The following is a 15,480-nucleotide window of genomic DNA, read 5'->3' as shown; positions in this document are numbered from 1 at the left end:
AGAGATTTCATCCGTTTTTAGAAATAAAAGCCATTATAGCGAGTGGTCTGTTCATTCTTTGAGAAATCAGCACTTCATATGGTGAAGACTGGGATATAGCTGCTAAATTCAAAACAAACTTTAAAAAGCATGTGATGGTTTTGAAATGTATTACACATAATTTGAATTCTTAGAATGAATGGCCCGTTGAGGGGCTGTTTGTGTAACTTTTTATAAATTGAATCCAATTTAATAAAATGTGTCAGCATAAGAAAGTCAATCCTCTTCATGTTGAGGGTATCAAAATTTGCTAAAATACATAATCAGAAAAAAATAAGGTCTGCTAAAATAAATGATCAGAAAAAAATTAAGTGCTTTTTTTTTTTTACAATAAATGGGTGATTGACTGACTTGACAATAAAAAAGCACTGTTAGATCACGATTAAATGTTAATTGCTTCTACGGACGCACGCACGCACGTACGCACGAACACTAACATTCGAGACACTTTATTCCTCTTGGACCTTGAAAGTGAGTCATAAAGTAAATCTGATCACATCTCGTAAAATGGAGACGATTCTATGTAGAATCACGGCTGAATCAATTTACGTAGAAATTTATCACGCTTCAACACTTAAACTGTGGCAGACATGCATGACTGGCAGTTAAGACAACCAATAATGGATTGAATCGAGTTTTCTAGCTGCCCAATCACTGCTGCCACTGAGGCCTACTTCAGCAGATGCCGGACCGCGGGTTACAGCTTCAGTATCGAGGAGCTGTCCATTGTGCTAGACCTGCTTCCAACTGATGGTAAGCACACGACCAAATAAGCATGAATTTAGCACCCTGTTCTCGCCGGAATATGAAGCAACAGCGGTGGTAGACCATCAAAGGGCGAGTGTGACAGCGTGCCTCTGATGGAGACGAAGGCGATCTGCGACATGCATGTTTCAGTAGACACGTTCCTTACGCATTAGTTAGGTGTGCTGAAACCTGTTGATGTCATCATCAATGCACAATGAAAGAATGACAACCAGCACATATACAATTCCAAAATGAGTCTGTTTACAATCCAAGCAAAATGGGATGGAGGTAGCTAACGTCAGGTTAGCTTGTTGGTTTTCCACAAATTTTTTGTTGCTTTCGTACTCAAACAAATGTGTTCCCGTGTCATTGAAAAAATTGAATGATTGCTGCAACAAAGACGCAGACGCGCGACAGAACTATCGGGACCAAAGCTCATTAGTCGTCTTTACCTTAAACACTGACATTTTCTTTCATCTTCTTTACTGACAAGGAGTCAAATACGAAAATAAAAATAGTGAACAAACACAACTGCATGTCTGGCACATAAATGGTGCCTAACAAGTAGCATACCACATGGAATCACAGTGAACTGATAATGTGACTAACTTGCTGCAGCGGGCTTGACATTTTAAAGAGATGTGTATGTCGTTTGGCGCTACGGGTATTTGTGCTTTTAAAGTCAGTAGATTGTTTCATCGCCTCAGCTTGGCACTGACTGGTCTTTGTAAATATGAGTTACCCCTCAACCCAGGAGCTGTTCTGTACTAGTAATCTCTCGTGCAGTGCTGCCATTTTTATAAATTTAGAATTTACCATTAACCTCGAACCACAAAAGCAAGGCACAACATTCACAACATAAACGATATCTTCATTATTTGACAAGACAGACAAAACAAAACATGACAAAATAGGGGACATGGGAGGCACTGATACATTTTGGAGATATTAGTACCAAGACAGTGAGTGATGCGTTGGTTAGCACGTCCGCCTCACAGTTCAGAGGTACAAAGTTTGATTCCAGCTCCAGTCTTCCTGTGTGGAGTAAGCATGTTTTCCCTGTGCCTGTGTGGGTTTCCTCCCACATGCTAAAGACATGCATGGTAGGCCGATTGACTGCTCTTAAGTTGCCCGTAGGTGTGGTTGTAAGTGCAGATGGTTGTTTGTCTATGTGTGGCCTGCCATTGGCTGGCAACCAGTTCAGGGTGTCATCCACCTACCACGCTAACACTGCTGGGATAGGCTCCAACCCAACTGTGACCCTTGTGAAGCGAAGCGATATGCAAGATGAATGCACGAATTGTAGCAAGACGGGCAAATGGTGGTTGATTGGTTTGCATGTCTGCTGCACAGTGCAGTGGTTCTGTGTTCAATTCCGGGCTCTGGGCATCTTGTGCAGATTTTGCATGTTCTCGCCGTTACTTGCATACGTTTTCTACGGTTACTCCGGTTTCCTCCCATATTATAAAAACAGGCATGGTAGTTTATTTGAACACTCTAAATCAAGTCAAACTCAAGGCCCGGGGGCCAGATACGGCCCGCCACATAATTTATGTGGCCCACGAAGACAAATTCCATCAAATTCGTGTGAATTCTAATATATCTATATATATATATATATATATATATATATATAGATATATATATATACATACACACACACACACACACACACACACACACACACACACACACACACACACACACACACACACACACACACACACACACACACACACACACACACACACACACACATATATTGGTTGGTTTTGGGTAACAAGCTTCTGACAGTACTCTGAGTCAGGTTTGTCAGTTGCCCTGCTCCCACACATCTCTTGAGATCTGCCCACAATTTTTTCATGGGATTCAGATCAAGGCTTTGTGATTGCCACGCCAACATTGACTTTGTTGTCATTAAGCCACTTTTTAACTCTTTGGCGGTGCGCTTTATGTTATTGTCCATTTGGAAAGACTCATTTGAACCCAAGTTTTGGAGTCGTGACTGATGTCTTGAGATGTTGCCTTAGTGTTTGTGCATAATGTTCTTCATGATGTCGTCTATTTTATGACAAGCTCCTGTTGGTGGTGCAGCAAAATAGTCCCACATGATCCTACCACCTCGGTGCTTCACAGTTGGTATGGTGTTCTCAGGTCTACAAGCTTCCTGCTTTTTCCTTCAAATGTAACCCTAGTCATAATGGCCAAACAGCTCCACTTTAGTTTCATCATTCCACAGACGTCTCCTGAAGTTGGGATATTATCCGTATCTCTGAAAGTTTTGATCCAGCCTTTTGTATCTTTCTTCAGGAGTAATGGCTTCCTTCTTGCTGAGTAGCCTTTCAGCCCATGTCCAAGCAAGACTTGTTTCACTGTGGATAATGACACATTCTTACCGACTTCATCCGGCATCTTCACAAAGTCATCAGCTTTTACTCATTCACAGATTTCGGATCACAACACGTTCATCTCTGAGCCCGTCTTGTTTCTGAGCGCTGTGAGGACTGGACATTCCCCGGATGTTTAGATGCATATATTTGTTTGAATGGATGAGCACAGCACCTTCGAGCGTCTGGAAATTGCACTCGTGGATGAACCTGATTTGTGGAGTTCCACACGTCGCTCCCTGATGCCTTGGCTGATTTCTTTTGATTTTCCCCATAATTTCAAACAAGGAAGCAGAGTGTTTGAAGAGTGGCCTTCAAATACAAATAAATCCCCAGGTGTGCCCTCAGTTAGCTCACATGTCAGTAAACCTACCAGAAGCTTCCAAAGTCATCACATCATCTGGGCTTCCCCATGTTGAATGGCATTTATTTTTGTGGATCTAAACTTTTGACCTCAAAGAAAGTGACATAAAAATATTCTCTCAAATTATTGTGGCATTTAGCAAAATGCAATAATTTTGGTACTCCTAAATGACCTGAAATAGGAGAGCTTTTGTCTAATTTAACTTCAGATGGTGAGAAGAAAACGTGTTATCTTTTTGCATAGTGTATGGAAACTAATGGTTTCAATTATATATCTATAATCAAATTGTTCTTTTGTTCATGTAGACCACGAGGCAAATTTTTCATTATTTCCATGATCCTGAAGAATTGCAGTTGCCCTTTCCATTTACAATAATTCTTTTGGCTATGTATATTTATAATTACAGTCTAGTTTGTGTGTGCTGCACATTTTGATTATCACATAATGTAGATCTTTAGGTGTGACAAAGCGAGAAATTGCTTGTTTGAATAATCTACTTTGAAACACAAGTATGCATGCTGTAAATGAGTAATAATGAGCACAAGCGAGTGGACTAAGGAATAATCTTGCAGAAGTCAATCTTGCAGAAGTCAATTTCAGCTCTTAATCAGCACTAAAAACGTCTTAAGTAGAATTAAATGTTTAGCAAAAAAAAGACTAAATGACATACCCTTACAATAAACACGTGTATATGTTGAGTATTTATTTTGATTGGAGATTTGTAATTTTTTTTTACATTTAGTTAATTCCTTGTTATGTAGTCGTGCGGATAATAGGCATCGTAATACATCACATTACCCACTTAGACAAATACTGGACTTACATTAATTGTCTTCATTTCTCACTAGTGTGATAGGTGTGCTGAAGCCTATCCTAGCTGCGATGCTGTAACCAAATCTAGCCATCTGTTTTATGATAAGGATTTCATCATATATAATATTTTAATTAATCATCATCATTGCCAAACATTTCCAGTTGTTTAATATAAAGCTAATTAAATCTTCTGATTGACTTCATAAATTTTATTACTGATAGTTTTTATTTGAATTTCCACATCGTACCGGTATTCAAACAGCAGATGAGCAGTTATTTTAGCCAATCACTGTTTAGATTAGTGCAATCCTATTCATACACTGTAGCTCTTTGTAATCAACTTGCCCTACTTAAACTGTGATGCTCCAGTGTGTATTGTGATGTGTGCTAAAAGCGATAGAAGTGGAATTGGAGACAGTTATTAATACTTATTTGATTCCAGGTAGAAAGCAATTTTCCGGACTATAAATCAGTTTTATTCATAGTGTGGCCGGGGGTGCGATTTATTATCAGGAGCGATTTATATGTGAAATTAATAACACATTATTACTTGATCATTAACACATTACTTACTATTATAGTTGATCACTTCACATGTTATTTCTACTTTAAACCACATGAGGTTGCACTCCATGAGTCGTCACCTTATCGTGGTGGAGTGGTTTGCATGCCGCTATGATCCTAGGAGCCTTGTTGTCTGGGGCTTCATGCCCCTGGTAGGGTCACCCATGGCAGAAGGGTCCTAGGTGAGGGGCCGGACAAAGCACGGCTCAGAAGACCCCTTATGATGAATAAAATATATGGATGTAGTTTTCCCTCGCCCGGACGCGGGTCACCGGGGCCCCTCTCTGGAGCCAGGCCTCTAGGTGGGGCTCGAAGGCGAGCGCCTGGTGGCCGGGCCTTCGCTCATGGGGTCCGGTCGGGCATAGCCCGAAAAGAAAACGTGGGTCCCCCTTCCAATGGGCTCACCACCCATAGGAGGGGCCAAAGGGGTCGGGTGCATAGTGAGCTGGGCGGCGGCCAAAGGCGGGGGGACCTTGGCGGTCTGATCCCCGGCTGCAGAGGCTGGCTCTAGTCGGACTTGCCTCCACACATAGTTTGTGCTCTAGTACAAGCCCTCTCGAGAGGGGCTGGACTCTCTTCCACTCTGGAGTTGCCCACGGTGAGAGGCATCGAGCAGGTGTTGGCATACTTATTGCCCCCCGGCTGGGTGCCTGCACATTGGGGTTCACCCCGGTGAGCGAGAAGGTAGCCTCCCTCCGCCTTCGGGTGGGGGTGACGATTCCTGCCTGTTGTTTGTGCCTATGCACCGAACGGCAGCTCAAAGTACCCACCCTTCTTAGAGTCCCTGGAGGAAGTGCTGGAGAGCGCTCGTTCTACTGGGTGACTTCAATGCTCACGTGGGCAATGACAGTGAGACCTGGAAGGGCGTGATTGGGAGGAACGCCCCCCCCCGATCTGAGCCCGAGCAGTGTTCTATTATTGGACTTCTGTGCTCGACACGGATTTTCTATAATGAACACCACGTTCAAGCATAAGGGTGTCCATGTGTGCACTTGGCACCAGGACACCCTAGGCCGCAGTTCGTTGATCGACCTTGTAGTCGTGTCATCGGATTTGCAGCCGCATGTTTTGGACACTCGGGTGAAGAGAGGGGCGGAGCTGTCAACTGATCACCACCTGGTGGTGGGTTGGCTACGATGGTGGGGGAAGATGCCGGTCCGACCTGGCAGACCCAAACGCTCTGTGAGGGTCTGCTGGGAACGTCTGGCAGAATCCCCTGTCAGGAAGAGCTTCAACTCCTACCTCCGGCAGAGCTTTTCCCACGTCCCGGGGGAGGCGGGGGACATTGAGTCCGAGTGGACCATGTTCCGCGCCTCCATTGTTGAGGCAGCCGACCGGAGCTGTGGCCGTAAGGTTGTTGGTGCCTGTCGTGGCGGCAATCCCCGAACCCGCTGGTGGACACTGGCGGTAAGGCATGCCGTCAAGCTGAAGAAGGAGTCCTATAGGGCCGTTTTGACCTGCGGGACTCCGGAGGCAGCTGACAGGTACCGGATGGCCAAGCGGAACGCGGCTTCGGCGGTTGCTGAGGCAAAAACCCGGGCGTGGTAGGAGTTTGGCGAGGCCATGGAGAATGACGGCTTCGAGGAAATTCTGGTCCACCATCCGGCGTCTCAGGAGGGGGAAGCAGTGCACGGTCAACACTGTTTACAGTGGAGATGGTGTGCTGCTGACCTCGACTCGGGATGTCGTGAGTCAGTGGGGGGAATACTTCGAAGACCTCCTCAATTCCACCGACACGCCTTCCATTGTGGAAGCAGGGCCTGAGGACTCTGAGGCGGACTCTCCAATCTTGGAGGTCGAAGTCACTGAGGTAGTTAAAAAACTCCTCTGTGGCTAGGCCCCGGGGGTGGATGAGATCCGCCCGGAGTTCTTAAAGGCTCTGGATGTTGTGGGGCTGTCATGGCTGACACGCCTCTACAGCATTGCGTGGACATCGGGGACGGTGACTCTGGATTGGCAGACTGGGGTGGTGGTTCCCCTCTTTAAGAAGGGGGACCGGAGGGTGTGTTCCAATTACAGGGGAATCACACTCCTCAGCCTCCCTGGTAAGGTCTATTCAGGGGTGCTGGAGAGGAGGATCCGTCGGGAGGTCGAGCCTCGGATTCAGGAGGAGCAGTGTGGCTTTCGTCCTGGCCGTGGAACAGTGGACCAGCTCTACACCCTCGGCAGGATCCTCGAGGGTGCATGGGAGTTCGCCCAACCAGTCCACATGTGTTTTGTGGACTTGGAGAAGGCGTTCGACTGTGTCCCTCGGGAGGTTCTCTGGAGGGTGCTTTGGGAGTACGGGGTGCCGAGCCAACTGATAAGGGCGGTTCGGTCCCTGTATCACCGATGCCAGAGTTTGGTCCGCATTTCCGGCAGTAAGTCGAATTCGTTCCCAGTGAGGGTTGGACTCCGCCAAGGCTGCCCTTTGTCACCGATTCTGTTCATAATTTTTATGGACAGAATTTCTCGGCGCAGCCGAGGCGTTGAGGGGGTCCGGTTTGGGGACCTCAGCATCGCGTCACTGCTTTTTGCAGATGACGTGGTGCTGTTGGCTTCTTCAGTCCGTGATCTCCAGCTCTCACTGGAGCGGTCCGCAGCTGAGTGTGAAGCGGTCGGGATGAGGGTCAGCACCTCCAAATCCGAGTCCATGGTCCTCGGTCGGAAAAGGGTGGAATGCCTCTCCGGATCGGGTATGAGATCCTGCCCCAAGTGGAGGAGTTCAAGTATCTTTGGGTCTTGTTCACGAGTGAGGGCAGGATGGAGCGCGAGATCGACAGGCGGATCGGTGCAGCGTCGGCAGTGATGCGGACTCTGTACCGGTCCGTCGTGGTGAAGAGAGAGCTGAGCCAAATGGCAAAGCTCTCGATTTACCGGTCGATCTACGCTCCTACCCTCACCTATGGTCACGAGCTATGGGTCGTGACCGAAAGAACGAGATCCAGGATACAAGCGGCCGAAATGAGTTTCCTCCGCAGGGTGTCTGGGCTCTCCCTTAGAGATAGGGTGAGAAGCTCGGTCATCCGGGAGAGACTCGGAGTAGAGCCGCTCCTCCACGTTGAGAGGAGCCAGATGAGGTGGCTCGGGCATCTCATCAGGATGCCTCCTGGACGCCTCCCTGGGGAGGTGTTCCGGGCATGTCCCACCGATAGGAGACCCCGGGGACGACCCAGGACACGCTGGAGAGACTATGTCTCACGGCTGGCCTGGGAACGCCTTGGGATCTCCCGGGATGAGCTGGATGAAGTGGCTGGGGAGAGGGAGGTCTGGGAGTCCCTCCTAAAGCTGCTGCCCCCGCGACCCGACCCCGGATAAGCGGAAGAAGATGGATGGATGGATGGATGGATGGATAGATGGATAGATGGATGGATGGAGGTCGCACTAGGCCTGTGGAATAATTGGAATCACACCTGACAATGAGTTTTAATACATTCGCTGACTTCCAGAGTCATCGGAGTTGTTTAGAACACAGAGGACAGAGATTGACACAGAGGACGAAGATTTTGATGGATTTAATGATTTGGAGTGACACAGATGGTTCAATAAGCTTGTTATTTATGTTTTAGTTATTTGATATATAGTTTATTTAGTGTAGCAACTGGTATGTTGTTAGAGCTCAGTAGTTTCCGATTGCCTAGGGAGGCCGTGAGGCCGCAGGGGGGAGGAGATGATTGTTGTTGGCTCGTATGTTGAATTCTTGTTTTGTGAAATAAAAAGCCGGTTACTAAACCCACGATTTGCATGGTACTTTGGTAACACTACAATATAGTTACATATGCCTGTGGAATAATTGGAAACAGAACTGACGGCGAGTCCAACGTCAGCGCCGCATGTACTTCCGGAGTCAGCAGCGGCATTTGACACAGAGGACGAAGACTTCGATGGATTGAATGATTTGGAGTGACACGGATGGTTCGATAAAATTGTTATTTATGTCATAGTTATTTGAATAACTGTTAATGTTACGTCAGGCATGTTTATTTATAGTTGTATTGGCCTGTGGAATAACTGGAACCGCAAGTGACGACATGTCCGACGTCAGCGCCACATGCACTCAGGTCAGGGTCAGCAGCGTCGTTGTTTACACGACGAAGATTTCGATAGATTTAATGACTTGGAGTGACACGGATGTTTTGATAAATGTGTTATTTATGTTATAGTTATTTGAATAACTTAATATGTTACGTCAGGCACGTACTCAGTTCCTCGTTTGTGTTTATGCAACGTTAGCATACCGTATTGTTTAGCCTGTTCATGTCTGTTCTTGGTTTTTGATTTTGTCAAATAAAGTTCTACCAAAAATGCGACTTGTATTCCGGTGTGACTTATATGTTTTGTTTTGTTTTTCTTCTGTATTATGCATTTTATAGCTGGTGCGATTTGTACTCCGGAGCGACTTATAGTCTGGAAAATAAGGTACATGCAATCAGACAAAAGCTTTGAGATACATGTTCATTATAATATACGTAGGCGAAAGTAAGTGTTGTATTGCTCAATAGTAACCAGTATTATTACCAAATGAGAAATTTTGACATTGATAAAAATTTAAAATTATAAATGGTTGATTTCTTTTCTCTCTTTTACAACCTCACAGTAATGCTTTTAAATTTTGCCTCAAGTTTTCTGAGTTCTCCTCATAATTAAGTGAAGATCTGAAATTTCCCAATGCCCATAGTTCTGAATGTGAGTTTGGTATAATACAGATATAAGTTACAATACGATCGTTTTGTAAAAGAATACCTTCAACAAAAAGAGGTGCATGACACTGCACTGTGAAAATCAACATGTATCAAAAGTAAAATTACATAGTAGAAGCACTGCTGTTGTGATGACCCAACAAGTAGGATCGTGTGGTTTGGGTCCATCTGTTTTGTTGGAAAAAAGCCGCATGTGCGTGAACTTGATTTCCTTTCATGTTGTTTTTTCATGTATATTTGTCTAGGCAAAGATGGCTAAGGTGAAACAGGTGGGATTGCTTGCAGCAGGCTGTCAGCCTTGGAATAACGATGTATGTGCAGCAAGTGGAGACCGCTTCGCCTATTGTGCTACTCTTGCCATATATATCTACCAGGTAAACTATGTGTACACTAATATTTTAACCTGTCTCACTGTGACACCAAATCCATCCATCCATCCATCCATCCATCCATCCATCCATCCATCCATCCATCCATCCATCCATCCATCCATCCATCCATCCATCCATCCATCCAAAAAAACTACCGTATTTTCCGGACTATAAGGCGCACCTAAGAACCTAAAATTTTCTCAAAAGCCGACAGTGCACTTTATAGTCCGGTGCGCCTTATATATGGATCAATTGTTGAATTTGTTGATCCATACTTTAGTACGACTAGTAAATTACAAGGTCACATCGCTACCCAGCATTACGGCAACCGTGGTCAGGGAGCGTCACTGAATAGCTGTTGTAACCGTGAGGCTATTTCATTTCAAAATAGGCTGCTCCGTTAATGTTTAGAGTAAATTTACGGATCGATATGGAAGGGAAACATAGGTAAACATTACCAATGTGTTAGATCGAACTTTAGTCAGTTCCGATCATTTTATAGGAGCTCGTTTGAGAAACGCGATTGTTTACACTTTGCCGAGGCTCATGGGAGTTTGCTGGTGGCTAATGCTATAATGATAACTGCTATACGCACGAGGCTATTTCATGTCAAAATAGGCTGCTCTGTTTATGTTTTGAGTAAATTTATGGATTGATATGGAAGGGAAACACAGGTAAGCAGTACCAATGTGTTAGATCGAACTTTAGTCAGTTCTGATCATTTTATATGAGCTCGTTTGAGAAACGCGATTGTTTAGACTTTGCTGAGGCTCATGGGAGTCTGCGAGCTGAGGCTAATGGGAGTTTGCGGGTGGCTAATGCTATAGTGATAGCTGCTATACGCACGAGGCTATTTCATGTCAAAATAGGCTGCTATGTTAATGTTTTGAGTAAATTTACGGATCGATATGGAAGGGAAACATAGGTAAGCAGAATGTGTTAGATCGAACTTTAGTCAGTTCTGATCATTTTAAAGCAAATACTTTGAGAAACGCAATTGTTTACAGAGGACTTATTGGTTATTGGCTAGTGGATGCATATCGCAACCCCAGTCAACCTCAGTTTTTTGCAGTATAGCTTCTATTTTTTGCGCCTTTTACTCAGGTGCGCCCTATATATGAAATAATTTCTAAAATAAAAAATTCAATGAGGGTGCGCCTTATAATCCAGTGCGCCTTTTGGTCTGTAAAAATATGGAAACGACATACATCCAGATGATTTTATGATTTTAAGAGCAAACATGTACGCACACAAAACAAAACATTTGTTGAAATTACCGTGTTGGCCCGAATATAAGACGATATTTTTTGCATTGAAATAAGACTGAAAAAGTGGGAGTCGTCGTACATTCGGGGTCTAGACAATGTAACCATTCACAACACTAGATGGCGCCAGATACCTTTAAAGCGAAGTTCCGTCACCCTGTCTCAAGTCTCGCGTGAGGTACCTTAGTTTATCGCGATTGTTGAAGCTTGTGCGCAGCGGTAAAAGAGCGTCTTTGACACAAAGTGAGTATATACATTTCATTGTTACTACTGTCCACTGTTGTGCCGTTTGTCCGATCGTGGTTTGCTTCGTCTGCGCGCCGTTTGATTGACAGTTCCGGCGCACTCCTTTAAGTTTGCCTCGCATTGTACGAGTAGCTGTTACACAGCAGCACGGCGACTAACGGTCGCCAGCAAATGTATTTTGATGTCTCGATGACTTATGTGTGGTGTGTTGCAGAGTATTTCATTTATGGTTATTTAGTATAGCGGAACCGTTACGCGCAGTTATGTAATGTGTGCCGTCTACGAGTGTTGTGACGTCAGAAGTTGAGCTTTGACGTGCTGCATTTCTGTCTGCTGCAGAACTGTTGGATTTGGTCCACAATTTGGGAAGCGCGCTATCCACGCCTCATGAAAAAAGCCATAGCCAATCACCTGTTATCCAATTTACTCACCGCATGCTCGTTTTATTTCTTCAGTTTTAGGAAAAGGCTAAGACACGGAAACAAAATTTAGTACGACTAGACTAGGTTGGTTGAGTTCAATCACAATTCTTGTTAAGAAAGCTTTGTTTTCAGGAAAGTACAATACAGCGCTGGGCCTTTTGTGCGACCATGCTCAAGAGCAGAAAGTCTCCATTCAGAAAAGGCAACGTTCAAGGTTCTTTGGTCATCTTATAAGTAATCTTGGAAGAGAATGCGAAAAAGGCGTTCTCTTCCAAGATTACTGCCCACTTCAAAGACAGCAGGGATGCTCGGGGCCTGTGGCGAGGCATACAGACCATCACGGACTACAAGCCCGCGCCGCAGAGCTGTGAGGGCGACGTCCCTCTGCTCAACGAACTGAGCCGCTTCTTTGCTCGCTTCGACGCTCAGAACGACACTTGCCCGCTGAAGACCCCTCCCCCTCCGGACGAGCAGCCCCTGTGCCTCTCTGCCGTTAGCGTGAGGAGGACGCTTGCTGTTATCAACACCCGTAAGGCGGCGGGCCCGGACAACATCCCGGGACGGGCGCTGAAGTACTGCGCTGAGGAGCTGATGGATGTCTTCACGGCCATCTTTAACATTTCCCTGCAGCAGGCCATCGTCCCGTCATGCTTCAAGGCTGCCACCATCATACCTGTGCCGAAAACTCCTGCGCCTTCCTGCTTCAATGATTACCGCCCTGTGGCACTGACCCCCATCGTCATGAAGTGCTTTGAGCGGCTTGTCTTGGCGCACGTCAGATCTGTTCTTACCCCCACCGTAGACCCCTTTCAGTTTGCCTTCCGACCCAATCGGTCCTCTGAGGATGCCATCTGCTCTGCCCTCCACTCTGCCCTCACCCACCTGGAGAACAGGGACTTGTATGTGAGATTGCTGTTTGTGGACTTCAGTTCTGCATTCAACACCATTGTTCCACAGCGTCTCATTTGCAAACTCGACGAGCTGGGCCTCAGTACCTCCCTTTGCAACTGGCTACTGGACTTCCTCTGTCAGAGGCCTCAAGTAGTCCGTGTGGGCGACAATGTCTCCGGCAGCATCACGCTGAGCACAGGGGCCCCTCAAGGCTGCATGCTCAGTCCGCTGCTCTTCACCCTGCTGACGCATGACTGCTCTGCGACCTACAGCAGCAACCGCGTGCTGAAATATGCCGACGACACGACTGTGGTGGGTAGAGATGCACTGATCCGATATCTGGATCGGATATCGGCCCCGATATCAACAAAATAGATGGATCGGGTATCGGAAAATGCAGCCGATCTGTGGGCCGATCCTTTTCTTAATCTATTGGGACGCGGGCTACGTCATACGTCAGCAGCACGCGTGCCGCATGCCACGAGAGTTTTCTAAAAAAACGCAAACATGGAGCGAACGAAAGAGTCAGCTGTGTGGAGGTACTTAAAACTGAACACGCCAACTACCTCGACGGCAGTTTGTAATGTCTGCAAAGCTAATGTTGCCAGGGGTGGTGGTAGTAGTACTGCCAGTTATAGTACTACCAATTTAATTAAGCATCTCCAGAAACACCACGCAACGAAGCACCAGGAGTTCCAGCAGTTGAGCAGATCAAAGAGAGCGGGAGGTGGACCTACACAGCAGTTAACGCACCTAATGTTTACATGTTTACTATTTCTTTTAATATTTGGTTACTGTGTGCTTGATCACCCTTTCTATATTTGCCCAGTGCAGTTTCAGCTGCAACATTTGTATTTATTTTAAGAAGTTTGTATCCTAATTTACTTGAATTTAAATGCTGATACACTTTATTGCTGCTGTTGCACAACTTTTGTTACAATAAATAGTTCATTGCATTAATCTGCTTTATCTTGTTACATTTTGTTTTAGGAAAGAACTGTGTAGTCGTGCCTGATGCCATTGCCTTTAGTCTTTTCTGTTCCACATGTAGAGGTATGTAGCTTGTTAAGTCAACCATAATATCGGATCGGTATCGGGTATCGACCGATACGCAAAGCCACGACATCGGTATCGATATCAAAACTGAAAAAGTCGGATCGGTGCATCTCTAGACTCTCTAGACTCAAGACAGATCGGAGGTCGACCTTTTGGCCGTATGGTGCAGGGACAACAACCTTCTGCTGAACGCCAACAAGACCAAGGAGATTATCATTGACTTCCGGAAGGGTCACACCCACCACCTGCCGCTGACCGTCGACGGTGCTGTGGTGGAGAGAGTGAGCAGCACCAGATTCCTGGGAGTGCACATCAGTGAGGACCTCTCCTGGACCACCAACGGTGTGTCGCTGGCGAAGAAAGCTCAGCGCCGCCTGTACTTTCTGCGGAAACTCAGGCGAGCAAGTGCTCCTCCCGCCACATTCTACCGTGGCACTGTTGAGAGCGTCCTCTCCAGTTGTATCGCTGTGTGGGGTGGTGGCTGCTCTGAGTACAACATGAAGGCCCTGCAGCGCATAGTGAACACTGCAAGTAAAATCATCGGGGCTCCACTCGCCTCCCTGAAGGACGTTTACGCCTCCCGTCTCACCCGCAAGGCGGCCGCGATTGCGTGTGATGTGAGTCACCCCGCTCACTCTTTGTTTGAACTTCTGCCCTCTGGGAGGAGGTACAGATGCCTGCGCTCCCGCACCACCAGACTCAAAAACAGCTTCATACTCCAAGCTGTCAGGATCCTGAATTACCTCCCCCCTCCCCCCTCGGCTATATAACATCCTGTTCTTTTGCGCTATGATCTGGCTGTCTGCTATTAGCACGCTTGCTCCATTTTGCTGCTCTTATTTGTCTATTTATTTATTTATTTATTTATTTATTTATTTATTTATTGTTTATTTATTTGGGTTATTTGCTTATTACTTATTCGTTGCTCTTGTCTGTTCGTTTTTACTCTTTGTGCTATTTGATTGTAAGTGTTGTGTACTGTGTCTAGTCACCGTGGGACGGTGGGAAACGTAATTTTGATCTCTTTGTGTGTCTTAACGTGAAGAAATTGGCAATAAAGCGGACTTTGACTTTAAAGTTCGCAGGATAGTTTGATTCCATGGGAGTGGGTGCTGGTTTGGTGAGAGCTGGTTCTGTGGGGTTGGGTGCTGATTATGGGTGATTCGGTGTATATGGGGGCTGTTGTTTTCCATGCCATCTTTTGGCCTTGGCGATCACCTTTGGCCGGGTTCTTGGTTGTTTTCCTCCTGCCGCTCTTCCTCTGGCACCTCTACCGGTTTTATCTCCAAGTGTCCTTCCTGTAAATCATTCTTGCACATACATCCACTTTATCTACTGTCGCACACCACCCATTCATCATTCTTTCAATTGTGTCATTTTGTACGGGGATTATGTGAGCTTTTGGCTGTGACATCATCAATTTATTAATGTTCCCTGACTATGCAAAGTTTGTACTAACCACTTACCATGTTTTTGTTTGCTTGTTCTTTTGATACTCCATGTACTTGCTTACGTCATCATATTCTTAGTTTAATCATGTTTCCAACCATATCTTTTCTTTGTTAGGCAAAATATTTCCCTTTGTCCAGAACGTTCAGTAGTAATCGAAAAACTGGCGTCTAGTATTAGTCAAAAC

At 45.8% G+C, this 15,480-nt stretch overlaps 1 protein-coding gene across 5 annotated transcripts in view; it reads left to right on the top strand.

The window, feature by feature from the left end:
• The first annotated feature begins 520 nt into the window (after nucleotides 1-520).
• The window catches only part of wdr17 (WD repeat domain 17), a 96,296-nt gene continuing 81,336 nt past the window's right edge, over nucleotides 521-15,480 (top strand). For 2 of the 5 annotated variants that reach the window (XM_085911114.1, XM_085911116.1), the window contains exons 1-2: nucleotides 521-792; nucleotides 9,839-9,967. In XM_085911114.1, the coding sequence (XP_085767240.1) occupies nucleotides 790-792; nucleotides 9,839-9,967 (132 nt within the window). In that variant the 5' untranslated portion in view covers nucleotides 521-789. Of the gene's footprint in view, nucleotides 793-1,069; nucleotides 1,089-2,598; nucleotides 3,510-9,838; nucleotides 9,968-15,480 lie in introns of those variants that run through there. The other 3 variants (XM_085911111.1, XM_085911113.1, XM_085911112.1) reach the window with 3 other exon arrangements.

Source organism: Syngnathus leptorhynchus, chromosome 5, assembly GCF_054491065.1.
Source record: "Syngnathus leptorhynchus isolate UIUO chromosome 5, UIUO_Slep, whole genome shotgun sequence".
NCBI lineage: Eukaryota > Metazoa > Chordata > Actinopteri > Syngnathiformes > Syngnathidae > Syngnathus > Syngnathus leptorhynchus.
Note: the sequence above shows the minus strand (reverse complement) of the source record. Positions and strands in the feature narration are given on the sequence as shown.